Here is a 13,177-nt window from a genome sequence, read left to right as displayed (position 1 = left end):
AAGGTTGTTTTTATTGATGGGTTAGATCGCGTAATTATAAATGTGTCGTGAAACCCGCCGCCACCACCCGACACAGGCAATTAGCAAACGTGACAAACCTTACTCAGTAGTCGACCTTACTAGTCGGCTGTCGGGTGGTGGCGGGTTTCACGACATATTTGTATTTACGCGATTTTAACCCACAAAACAACCTCTTGTGGAGAAGGGTTATTCAACTGAAACAGTCCCCAGAACAACATTCACCTTTCAATAGCACCGCCTTTATTTCAATTTACTTTTCAAGGTCACAATTGTTATTGACGAATGTGTTCATCTTTTTGTTTGTTCTTGTGCACCGCTGCCAACGCAGTTCTATCACCAAATTATTGAATTTATCGTAGCCTCGCCGCGATATAATTCACGATATAATTTCCACGATATAATTTCCACGATAATCGCGATATCACTTTTACCAATGACTTTGAAATTCCATTTCGCGTTTTGTTTACAATTGGATTTTTTTGTTGTTGCGCTTTTCTGTGGTTCGATTATGAGTAATATTCTCAGCTGAAATTCTACATCGGTCCGCCACATGTCCCGGCAACCCTGAAACTCGCAAAAAAAACCGGCAGCAGTTCCTCGAAGCCATTCACAGTGGCTCATATTGTCTTAGGGGCCGTCCATAAATGACGTTACGCGATTTTGGACGATTTTTGACCCCCCCCCCTCGTCACACGGCGTCACAAAAGTCAGCCCCCCCCCCTCAAATGTGACGTCACAAAGCTCTTCACCCCCCCCCCCCCAAAATAAAACATGCTTCAAATCGCGTTAAACTATTGTCATTGTAGGGCGTATTTAATGTGGCGCTGCACTCTGATGTTGTAGGAGAAAACATTGATTAAAAGTCTGTTTAATTAAGTAGAACGTGTTGTCACACATCGTCACAAATGTCTGACCCCCCCCCCCCCCCAGGTGCGTGACGTCATTTATGGACGACCCCTTAAATCACAATTCAACAAACGATCCGTTTGAGCAAACGAGACCCCACTTGTCAGCAAGCGGCCAAGGCGGTGTGAGAGACAAACCGGAGGCCGGGTTCGTGTATTTTTATGATTGGGACTCATCAGCACGGCACAGCCACCGATGCTCATTGCAAGCCTGCAAAGCCTGACTCTGGGCAACCATTTACAGCTACAACCATATACAGCTACAAGCATATACAGCTACAGCCATATACAGCTACAAGCATATACAGCTACAGCCATATACAGCTACAGCCATATACAGCTACAACCATATACAACTACAGCCATATACAGCTACAGCCATATACAGCTACAGCCATATACAGCTAGAACCATATACAACTACAGCCACATACAGCTACAAGCATATACAGCTACAGCCATATACAGCTACAGCCATATACAGCTACAACCATATACAGCTACAGCCATATACAGCTACAGCCATATACAGCTACAGCCATATACAGCTACAACCATATACAACTACAGCCATATACAGCTACAGCCATATACAACTACAGCCATATACAGCTACAGCCATATACAACTACAGCCATATACAGCTACAACCATATACAGCTACAAGCATGGGCGGCGTCCACCACCGACACGCTAAGGGGGCCCATGAGTGTGGCCAATAGCAACAACATTGACGCCCGCGAATGTAAATACCTGGGAACAAAATTAAAAAAAAATTGGTATTTTTTATAATTAACAAAGCAGGTGAAGTCGCATAATCTGTGTAACCCGTCCATGGAACTCCCCCCCCTCCTACACCACCACCACCTCCTACACCACCCACACCTACACCACCACCACCACCTCCTACACCACCACCTCCTACACCACCACCACCTACACCACCACCACCTACACCACCACCACCTCCACCACCACCCACACCACCTACACCACCACCACCCACTCCACCTCCTACACCACCTCCTACACCACCCACACCTACACCACCCACACCTACACCATCACCACCTACACCACCACCACCTCCACCACCACCCACACCACCTACACCACCACCACCCACTCCACCTCCTACACCACCTCCTACACCACCCACACCTACACCACCACCACCTACACCACCACCACCTCCTACACCACCACCACCTACACCATCACCACCTACACCTACACCACCTACACCATCACCACCTCCTACACCTACACCACCACCACCTACACCACCACCACCAGCAGGGGGAGGAACTCACCGGCTGCGCTGGCCCCGAGTGGGCGGGTCGCGGTGCTCCTCCCGAACCCGGCAGTGAGGGGAGTCGTGGTAGCCCCTCCACCTTCCTCCTCCTCCCTCCACCTTCCTCCACCACCCTCCACCACCTTCCTCTCCACCTCCACCTTCCTCCTCCCGCTCCAAATCACCCTCGTGGCTCTCACCCCCCTCCGCCCCCCCCCTATAAGGAAGAGGTTTTTTTGTGGGGGTCTAAGCTTCATCGTCGTCATCTTAATCATCATCGGCGGAACAAACACAAAAAACCCACGGTCATCATCAGCATCATCATCAGCAGCAAGAAGCAAGAAGCGGTGATCGGCGTAAAATAACGAAAGCGGAAGACGCAGCAGCGTTGATGCTGCTCCATTCATTGACACAGACGGGCCGCGAGCGAGGGTAGTTGTGGTCAGGGCACTGCGGTGAGGCTCTGTGTGGCTTCGGTGCTGCCGCATGCACAGAGCAGTGTGGGTCAGTGTGGGTCGGTGTGGTGTCAGTTAGCGTGGTGTACGCTGTGGGTCAGTGTGGTGGGGGTTAGTGTGGGTGAGTGTAGTGGGGGTTAGCGTGGTGTACCCTGTGGGTGAGTGTAGTGGAGGTTAGCGTGGTGCACCCTGTGGGTGAGTGTAGTGGAGGTTAGTGTGGGTGAGTGTAGTGGAGGTTAGTGTGGTTCAGTGCAGTGGGGGTTAGCGTGGTGTACCCTGTGGGTGAGTGTAGTGGAGGTTAGTGTGGGTGAGTAGTGGAGGTTAGCGTGGTGCAGGGCAGTGGAGGAGTGGTGCAGCGTTCTGCACTTGGCTTTCGCCCCATGCCCCGGTGACGATGTCCACCACGGAGCTCTACTGCAAGGTGAGGCGGTGTCATGTGTGTGATGTGTAATCTGTGTGATGTGTCATCTGTGTGGTGTGTCATGTGTGTGGTGTGTCATGTGTGTGGTGTGTCATGTGTGTGGTGTGTCATCTGTGTGATGTGTCATCTCTGTGGTGTGTCATGTGTGTGGTGTGTCACGTGTGTGGTGTGTCATGTGTGTGGTGTGTCATGTGTGTGGTGTGTCATCTCTGTGGTGTGTCATGTGTGTGGTGTGTCATGTGTGTGGTGTGTCACCTGTGTGGTGTCACCTGTGTGGTGTGTCATGTGTGTGTACTGTGTACAGTGTGTGATGTGTGTACTGTGTGATGTGTGTACTGTGTACAGTGTGTGTACTGTGTACAGTGTGTGATGCGTGTACTGTGTGTGATATGTAGTCTGTGTCACGTGTGTACTGTGTGATGTGTGTACTGCGTGTGCTGTGTGCACTGCGTGCACTGTGTGTACTGTACGTGTGTACTGTGTGCACTGTGTGTACTGTACGTGTGTACTGTGTGCACTGTGTGTACTGTACGTGTGTACTGTGTGTGTGCACTGTACTGTGCGTGTGTACTGTGTGTACTGTACGTGTGTACTGTGTGTACTGTGTGTACTGCACGCAGTAGCGTGCCGTGTGCTATGTACCTGGGTTGTGTGTCATGTACATTAAGTACACGTACATCATTATGTTCTGTGTATGTTACATAATAATCAGTAGTGTGTGTGTGTACTGTGTTATCTGCGTTTCGTAATTTGTGTACTGCGTGTACTTGATGTCACTGCAATGATGACGTGTTTGTGTACAAGCATACGCCCTGTACATGTTTGTATTTACTCTCTGTGCGGTATATTCTGCAGTGCTGATTGTGCGTGCATTCTGTAAGTAGTGCAGGAATATTTTACGTTCTGAGCACATGATGCACATTTATATCCATGTGTGTTCTCCACACGTTGTGTGTATGTGACGTGTTGTTAATTGGTGTTTAGAACACGTAAGAAGATGCTTGAGTCAGGGTGCTAATTGGAGGCAGCATCACGACTGTATACCTGCTGGTAGATTATTTATCTCTGTGCACACTCCTGGCCCTGCCTCGTTTCAAGGGATGCTTACACCCTCCCTCCCACACACCTCCGATTATCTACGTACGGTGCGAAAGAAGTTCAACATACCTACTGTATATACATCACCTTCTTCCCTGGCCGCCTGTTCTATACCATTACAGACCACACGTGACTGCCTGCCTCCCTACCTCCCCGCTTGAGTCTCAGCCTGACTGCCTATCTGCTTGAGTCTCAGCCTGACTGCCTATCTGCTTGAGTCTCAGCCTGACTGCCTACCTGCTTGAGTCTCAGCCTGACTGCCTATCTGCTTGTGTCTCAGCCTGACTGCCTACCTGCTTGAGTCTCAGCCTGACTGCCTACCTGCTTGAGTCTCAGCCTGACTGCCTATCTGCTTGTGTCTCAGCCTGACTGCCTATCTGCTTGAGTCTCAGCCTGACTGCCTACCTGCTTGAGTCTCAGCCTGACTGCCTATCTGCTTGAGTCTCAGCCTGACTGCCTATCTGCTTGAGTCTCAGCCTGACTGCCTACCTGCTTGAGTCTCAGCCTGACTGCCTATCTGCTTGAGTCTCAGCCTGACTGCCTATCTGCTTGAGTCTCAGCCTGACTGCCTATCTGCTTGAGTCTCAGCCTGACTGCCTATCTGCTTGAGTCTCAGCCTGACTGCCTATCTGCTTGAGTCTCAGCCTGACTGCCTACCTGCTTGTGTGTCAGCCTGACTGCCTATCTGCTTGAGTCTCAGCCTGACTGCCTACCTGCTTGTGTGTCAGCCTGACTGCCTATCTGCTTGAGTCTCAGCCTGACTGCCTACCTGCTTGTGTGTCAGCCTGACTGCCTATCTGCTTGAGTCTCAGCCTGACTGCCTATCTGCTTGAGTCTCAGCCTGACTGCCTATCTGCTTGAGTCTCAGCCTGACTGCCTATCTGCTTGAGTCTCAGCCTGACTGCCTATCTGCTTGAGTCTCAGCCTGACTGCCTACCTGCTTGAGTCTCAGCCTGACTGCCTATCTGCTTGAGTCTCAGCCTGACTGCCTACCTGCTTGTGTGTCAGCCTGACTGCCTATCTGCTTGAGTCTCAGCCTGACTGCCTATCTGCTTGAGTCTCAGCCTGACTGCCTATCTGCTTGAGTCTCAGCCTGACTGCCTATCTGCTTGAGTCTCAGCCTGACTGCCTATCTGCTTGAGTCTCAGCCTGACTGCCTATCTGCTTGAGTCTCAGCCTGACTGCCTATCTGCTTGAGTCTCAGCCTGACTGCCTACCTGCTTGAGTCTCAGCCTGACTGCCTATCTGCTTGAGTCTCAGCCTGACTGCCTACCTGCTTGTGTGTCAGCCTGACTGCCTATCTGCTTGAGTCTCAGCCTGACTGCCTATCTGCTTGAGTCTCAGCCTGACTGCCTATCTGCTTGAGTCTCAGCCTGACTGCCTATCTGCTTGAGTCTCAGCCTGACTGCCTATCTGCTTGAGTCTCAGCCTGACTGCCTATCTGCTTGAGTCTCAGCCTGACTGCCTATCTGCTTGAGTCTCAGCCTGACTGCCTATCTGCTTGAGTCTCAGCCTGACTGCCTATCTGCTTGAGTCTCAGCCTGACTGCCTATCTGCTTGAGTCTCAGCCTGACTGCCTATCTGCTTGAGTCTCAGCCTGACTGCCTATCTGCTTGAGTCTCAGCCTGACTGCCTATCTGCTTGAGTCTCAGCCTGACTGCCTACCTGCTTGAGTCTCAGCCTGACTGCCTATCTGCTTGAGTCTCAGCCTGACTGCCTATCTGCTTGAGTCTCAGCCTGACTGCCTATCTGCTTGAGTCTCAGCCTGACTGCCTATCTGCTTGAGTCTCAGCCTGACTGCCTATCTGCTTGAGTCTCAGCCTGACTGCCTACCTGCTTGTGTGTCAGCCTGACTGCCTATCTGCTTGAGTCTCAGCCTGACTGCCTACCTGCTTGTGTGTCAGCCTGACTGCCTATCTGCTTGAGTCTCAGCCTGACTGCCTACCTGCTTGTGTGTCAGCCTGACTGCCTATCTGCTTGAGTCTCAGCCTGACTGCCTATCTGCTTGAGTCTCAGCCTGACTGCCTATCTGCTTGAGTCTCAGCCTGACTGCCTATCTGCTTGAGTCTCAGCCTGACTGCCTATCTGCTTGAGTCTCAGCCTGACTGCCTACCTGCTTGAGTCTCAGCCTGACTGCCTATCTGCTTGAGTCTCAGCCTGACTGCCTACCTGCTTGTGTGTCAGCCTGACTGCCTATCTGCTTGAGTCTCAGCCTGACTGCCTATCTGCTTGAGTCTCAGCCTGACTGCCTATCTGCTTGAGTCTCAGCCTGACTGCCTATCTGCTTGAGTCTCAGCCTGACTGCCTATCTGCTTGAGTCTCAGCCTGACTGCCTATCTGCTTGAGTCTCAGCCTGACTGCCTATCTGCTTGAGTCTCAGCCTGACTGCCTACCTGCTTGAGTCTCAGCCTGACTGCCTATCTGCTTGAGTCTCAGCCTGACTGCCTACCTGCTTGTGTGTCAGCCTGACTGCCTATCTGCTTGAGTCTCAGCCTGACTGCCTATCTGCTTGAGTCTCAGCCTGACTGCCTATCTGCTTGAGTCTCAGCCTGACTGCCTATCTGCTTGAGTCTCAGCCTGACTGCCTATCTGCTTGAGTCTCAGCCTGACTGCCTATCTGCTTGAGTCTCAGCCTGACTGCCTATCTGCTTGCCTGTCTGTGTGCTCTTCCATTACAACCCACACGTCACTACCTACCTGCTAACCTGTGTGTGTGTGCTCACCTGTCGCTTTACCTGCTGCCCCCCCCCACCCTCCCACCTGCCCTGTTTGTTTACTTGGCCCATCCACCTGGCCCGCTTTGGGTGCGAGCATCCTCGTTACCCCGTGTTGGTCTGTAATCGCTTGGCCCTTCCCTGGCCCTTCCCTGGCCCTTCCCGACACACGCCTCTGTCTCTGTCTGTCTCTCCACGTTGTTCGAGGGCTGTCCCTCTCGCTGCGGGCTAGAAGAAGGTGGAGTGGACGGCGGCGTGGAGGGGGGGTCGAACCGTGGAGTGGCAAACCAGGCGGTTAAAGTTTCTTATTTGCATGTTGACCTGTGCGTTGAGTCCAAACTCCAAAAAGATGTCTCGGTCTGGCCGTTTCTCCATGGGTTCTTTTTTGGGTGTGTTGATACTTACCGCAACAATTAATGGTTTAATTTTTTTTAAAAGTTAAGTGTTTCATTATCCGCAAGTTAAAACTTGACATTAATAAGCATGCGAGCCTGCTATGCAAACACATTCCGTGCCCTCCCCACCACTACATACCAGTCTAAGCCACACCTACACTCCGTGCTGTAATCGCCGTTGTCAAATGTCCCCCCCCTCTCCCCCAACATTGTTATGTTTTAAATCGCGAAATCAAAAGCCGGTGGAGCACTACACAGTTCTTCGAACACACCGGGAACTCCGCCGTGGGCTGAGCCGTCGCTGCCACTTCGCATCGCCACAAATCGGTCGCAGGCAAAGTTGCAAACACGTTGGCACCGAATGAGAAGCCGTCGAGAAACGATGCGTCTGTCTTGCGAGAGAGACAGACAGAACACACATTTTGGTGCATTAGGGGCAGATGAGATTCAGTTATCCGTGGTTGGCATATAAGCAAGATGAACGCGCGGATAATAGGAAGACTGGAGCAGCTTGAGTTGTTGCTCCAATTCCAGTAAACATTAGTAAGTTAGAACAATGTTGTGCCAACTTTGTCCAAAGTTGGTTCAAACGTTCCAACCACATACCAGTGATGGCCCAACGTTGCAGGTTTACTTGGATGTCTGTTCAGGGAATTATTTGGTCGTCTCATGACCGTCATCATCGTTGTCTTCACCATCACCCGTTTATAATTAATAAGCTTAATCTAATATCTTACTGTCATTGTCCTCCCTGTTATCCACAGGCACTATGGGTAATGGGACCCGTAATTATCAATAAAGTACATTTGACATTCACGTTTTCAACGAAATTACGGATAAACATGAGTGCCGATCCACAGAGAAAGAGATAGATCATAGATCTGTTGGTGTCGCAATACGTGAGTAGGGCGCCGGATATCGTGGCGACAGATAAAAGGCGTTACGCTCTACAAGGTAGGGACAGAATACAACCTGCCTGGGAGCAGGAGGTCTGGCAAAGGATGCGGTGACTAATTCGAATCCCAGCTGTGGTAGACTCAACCCTGTCATTACCACCGGCAATCGCCACTCGCCCGAGGCTTTGCCACTCGGTGGGAAGTCCCCAACGAGTCATTTTCTGTGGATGGAATGTGCCCCTGCCATCGGAACGTCGAATTTCCAGTGGCGACTCACGACTGCCAGAGGGAGATGAGCTTTGATCAGCACGGCGCATCTGGGCCCACTTTTTAATCCGCACGAACCTCGCTGCCAGTGTGGCGTTGCCCAGGTTAGGGACCAGACCTGTGACATTTCATTGACAGAAGTGCTGTAGAGTAACCGCAATATAATCAATAAAAAAACGAAAATATTTTGACATTGGTGATGTTTATATACAGTAGTGTATTAATATTTACCGCACGTTTCAGTACAAAGTCGGATGCCCTATGAGATCCTGACTTTGTACTCGGGGCTGGAAATGGATAGCGGAGTTGAGGTTGTCGGGAGGATGAAGCCTGGTTGTGTTTTTGTGGGATGAGAGGTTTCTCTGTGCTGCTGTGTCAGCCTCTGTCCGTGTTTCTGTCTGTGTGTGTGTGTGTCCGCCTTACTATCTCTGCATCACTCTCCCTGTCCATCTCTCTTTGCCTCACTGTTTCTGTGTTTCTCTAGAAGTATCTGCTTCTCTCTCTCTCTCTCTGCTGTGTCCATGTGAATGTCTTCGTGTACCTCCTGTCTCTGTGACCCCTCCCCCCCGTGTGTGTGTGTGTGTGTCTTCTAACTGTCTGTCTATCTGTGTCTTTACATACTTCACCCTGTGTCTTTCTGCGTAACGTGTGTCTCTCCGTGTGTCTCTCAGTGTGCGCGTTATCTCCCTGCATCTCTTGTTGCTACCACACCGTCCTCCTCTGTTCCCGTGTTTTGTTCTTCACAGCGACCCACTTATTGCCGCATGTGGCCCCAGGAGCCAACGCTGCGTGCAGCCGTGCTGCGTGACCGTGCTCCGTTGACCTTCCGCGTGTAACCCTCTCTGGATGTCTGAAGTCCCTCCTTCCGGTCTGCACAGGGATTCTCCCCGTTTTGAGCCGGCTCTGCGAAGCCTGGGGGCCTGCACACAACTTGCCAAGGGCTGTAACTGAGCACCTCTGAATACTTAAAGGTTCTTGTAAAGGCGTATGCGGGAATATTTTATTTTTTGAGCAAGCTGGTAAGCCAGTCGATTTAAAAGGTACCCGTGCTTTGTGTGTGGGGAATCCTCGTAGGCTATATTTACACGTGTCTGACAGGCATGTGTGAGCTTTCACCAATTTGCACACAAATGTTACCCACGTGATAATCGTTCTGGTATGGAGCAAAAGGCTAATTAAAGACGCATTCTTTTTGAAAGCACTTTGTTGCCATTCTTGCCCGAACGTTATACACACCTGGGCACTGGCATTGTTGCTGAGCTGTGTGGGAAGTCTTTGTAGTGACTGACCTAGGAGCGTGGCATTTTTTTGTCATCGGACGTCTGCAGTTGGATGGACATAACATTTCCAGGGGCAATAGAGCAATACGTTGCTCCTTTCAAAGCGACAATCTGTAATCCTAACCGTGGAAAGCAACACGAATGAATTAATGTTATGAAAATGCCAAAGTATATTAACTAAAACAGTAAAATGCTGTATTACAGCAGGGTGCTGTATTCAGTCGCATGCCTTCGATGCCTTCAACATTTTTTTTTAAAACCCATAACATTCACATCTGCAAAACAGTGGTAAGACTTAACCTCAATGGGAACTGAATACTTTTTTTTTCGATTTAAAGCTTTCGTGACTGCAGGGATTCATATTCTTGGTTCTTTCGGTAAAGTCACGTGACTTTACCGAATGAACCAAGAAAACTGAATACTTATCATGTAAACTCAAACTGTGCTGGGGTAAGGATGAGTGTCGTGCCTGTGAAGGTGCCTCTACACACTGCGGTGCTTGTTGTTGTTGTTGTTATTACGACTACTACTATTTTAAAAGCTTGCCAATAATATTGCTGCTGACTGCGTACTTGACCGGCATCCAAGCGTGTAACTGCTTGCCTCTCAAAAAGACTCCCCATTCAAATGTGAATGTACTGCCGAGTATGCAGATAGCCTTCTAAGGAATTTAGCGAGCATGCCTGTACAACCGTAGTTTCGTTATCGATTTTAAAATACGCGTGGTATTTGTTTTGCAATGGATGCTCAGTATGCTTTTTTCCAATTATTCCTCTCTCTGCCGACCATAGTCGTTGTGATCTACACCGGTATACTTATTAGACGGACCAGGGAAAGTCTATGCTGTGACCTGTACTGATACAGTGTTCTGTGTTGAGCTCTTTGTCAATCCACTCATGGATTAAGGCCCTCTTAAAGCCATTTTGCCAGTCACGGGTAATGTTTGACCCTCCTTCGCTGCACTGGTCAGTGCTGGTTGCTGGTCAGGATCGGTTGGGACATAGATTGGCACAGATGTTCGGCGTGTGCGGAAATCTAACCAGGTCACAGTGTGTTCACGACGGCGTACAGTATTAACCCCGCGATTATTTATTGCTTTTAAATATACGCTGCGGTTTTTAATATTTTAATTGAGAATTCTTGGCATGGAAATGTGTATTCCGTTTGCCAATTTAACTTTTTTGTACAGTTATTGACAATATGGACAATTAAAATGGCTTTGGCAGGACACATCACTGGGGCTGATGGATGCCCATGGACGAGACTGGTAATGGAATGGCAGCGAAAGGAGAGGAAAACGCCGTTTTGGGGAAAATGACCAGTACGAAGATGGAGCGATGAGATCAATTAACGTGCAGGAGTGACATGGATTTGAGCAGCACTGGATTATTAGGCATGGCTATGGCGTGGGGCGGGGGGGGGAGCCTTTATCCAGCAGTGGATAGAGTATGACAAATACTCTGTACTGTACTTCATCCCTTGCGAAATAGACACTGCCACGCTTCATTAGCGCGTGCTTGTTTATATGGGGTGTGTAAAGATGCATCTGTTCATCAATGAATATTGATTGTTATGGCTCATTATAGATGACTTATTGCATACAAAAATTTCAATATTTGTTTCATGTTTATGCATATCGCACGCTAATGATGCACAAATCATCTGCTGGCATTGCACTTAGCCTGACGGAGCAAACAAGGCTCTAAACAAATGAGAGACAGAGGTGTTTTTTAATGCAATTAGAGCAGTTATAATGAGAACACAAAAAATAACTGTTTCTTAAACCAACGGCGTCCTTGAATCCGGAAAAATTCACCCCACTGCTAGGGGCGGGGAGCGAGACATCGCAATTTATTTATTATTCATCCACCGTGGCCAAGCTGCGCTGCGTAGCAGCATCTGAGCCAAAATGAGGGAGGCCCGTCATCCAGCAGTGGAAAGGCAAGACAGCTGTGCAGTACAGGTATGGCAGAGGCGTGCGTCGCTGTACAGCGACTCGAGTGAGGTCGTGGGCCTAGGTCTGAAATCCTTAAAGGTTCCGAAACCCTTCAAGGTATCGAAATCGTTCAAGGTTCCGACATCCTCAATGTTCTGAAATCCTTCAAGGTTCCGAAATCGTTCAAGGTTCTGAATCCTTCAAGGTTCTGAAACCTTCAAGGTTCCGAAATCCTTCAAAGTTTTGAAATCCTTCAAAGTTTTGAAATCCTGAAGGTTCAAAAATTCTTCAAGGTTCAGAAATACTTCAAGGTTCCGAAATCCTGAAGGTTCAAAAATTCTTCAAGGTTCCGAAATCCCCTTCAAGGTTCCGTCACGGCTTTTGGACTGCCCTCGAATTGAGCCGTGCGTCGAACGAGTCGGTCGCCCCACGTTGCCATCTGCGACTTGCAGAGCAGTAGACGCCACTCACGATTGCGTTGTCGGTGGGTTAGAGATCGCGCGAGTGTCAATGTGTCGTACAACCCGCCTCAACCCGACGCAGGCAATCGGTAAGGTTCGTCACGTGAACAGAACGCGCTCGATTGTAAATGTTGTGCATTTGCTCTTGAACACGCGACGGGTGTGCTGAGGTAGTAGCGAATTGGCACGTTCTGTTCACGTGAGAAGCCTTCCGAAGTTGACTGTGTGGGGTGACGCGTTAACATCTGCGAGATCTAACCCAAAATAACTTTGATCGTGAATGTTATTTGTCACCAAAGCCCTCGTGGTTAAATTGAGCAGATGCTGTAATTAGGCACACCTCTTTGGAGATAGGCCAAGCTGTGTTCATATCTGAAGTACAAACCTGTCAACCCCTTATCAGCGCCTACCAGTTTTACAAACCAATTCAGACCTTATTGGTCACCCCGTACTCCTTATAAATCTCAACGTTCATCCTACCAAGTCCCATCACAAGGGAGAAACACAAACAATTAGACAAAAACACTTTTTTTTGCCTGTGTTGAAACGGCTGCACGCCATATGGACCTAAAAATTGGATTTCCCTGTACACGAATACAGGTAAACTGTGTGGGTTGACAGCTATGGAAGTAGTGCGCTTGTATCAGAAGTTAAAGCTATAAACATTGTTTTTATTTGATCAGATAAGGTCCACTGAGCTGTATAGCTCTTTTTCAGATGCAACTTGGCCACAAATGATAGCTCAACGAAGTGGCTTATCACGTTATCCTGCACATAACGTGAAGCAGTTTTTTCTATCAGAACCGTGCTTATATGAATCGTGCTCATATCCGTCTGCTGTTATGTACAAGTTCACCGCCTGCGTTGGTGGCGAGCTGTGAACGACGTCGCCTGGTATACAGGAGCTCATAAGTTTGACGGCAACCGTGACACCTGCTGTATATTTGGAGTTTGCGGTGTCTCTCTCTCCGTGGTCACGTGGATTTTTCTCGGTGTCTTTTGCGGTTTCCCCCCCCACATTTAGAATCGACGTG

At 49.3% G+C, this 13,177-nt stretch overlaps 1 protein-coding gene across 3 annotated transcripts in view; it reads left to right on the top strand.

Moving 5' to 3' along the window:
- The first annotated feature begins 2,293 nt into the window (after positions 1-2,293).
- LOC144722081 (unconventional myosin-Va-like) overlaps positions 2,294-13,177 on the top strand; it is a 114,754-nt gene continuing 103,870 nt past the window's right edge. For all 3 annotated transcript variants that reach the window (XM_078600206.1, XM_078600205.1, XM_078600204.1), the window contains exon 1: positions 2,294-3,096. In XM_078600206.1, the coding sequence (XP_078456332.1) occupies positions 3,070-3,096 (27 nt within the window). In that variant the 5' untranslated portion in view covers positions 2,294-3,069. The remainder of the gene's footprint in view (positions 3,097-13,177) is intronic.

The sequence above is a fragment of the Lampetra planeri genome, chromosome 13 (genome assembly GCF_965212315.1).
Source record: "Lampetra planeri chromosome 13, kcLamPlan1.2.h2, whole genome shotgun sequence".
Classification (NCBI taxonomy): domain Eukaryota; kingdom Metazoa; phylum Chordata; class Hyperoartia; order Petromyzontiformes; family Petromyzontidae; genus Lampetra; species Lampetra planeri.
Note: the sequence above shows the minus strand (reverse complement) of the source record. Positions and strands in the feature narration are given on the sequence as shown.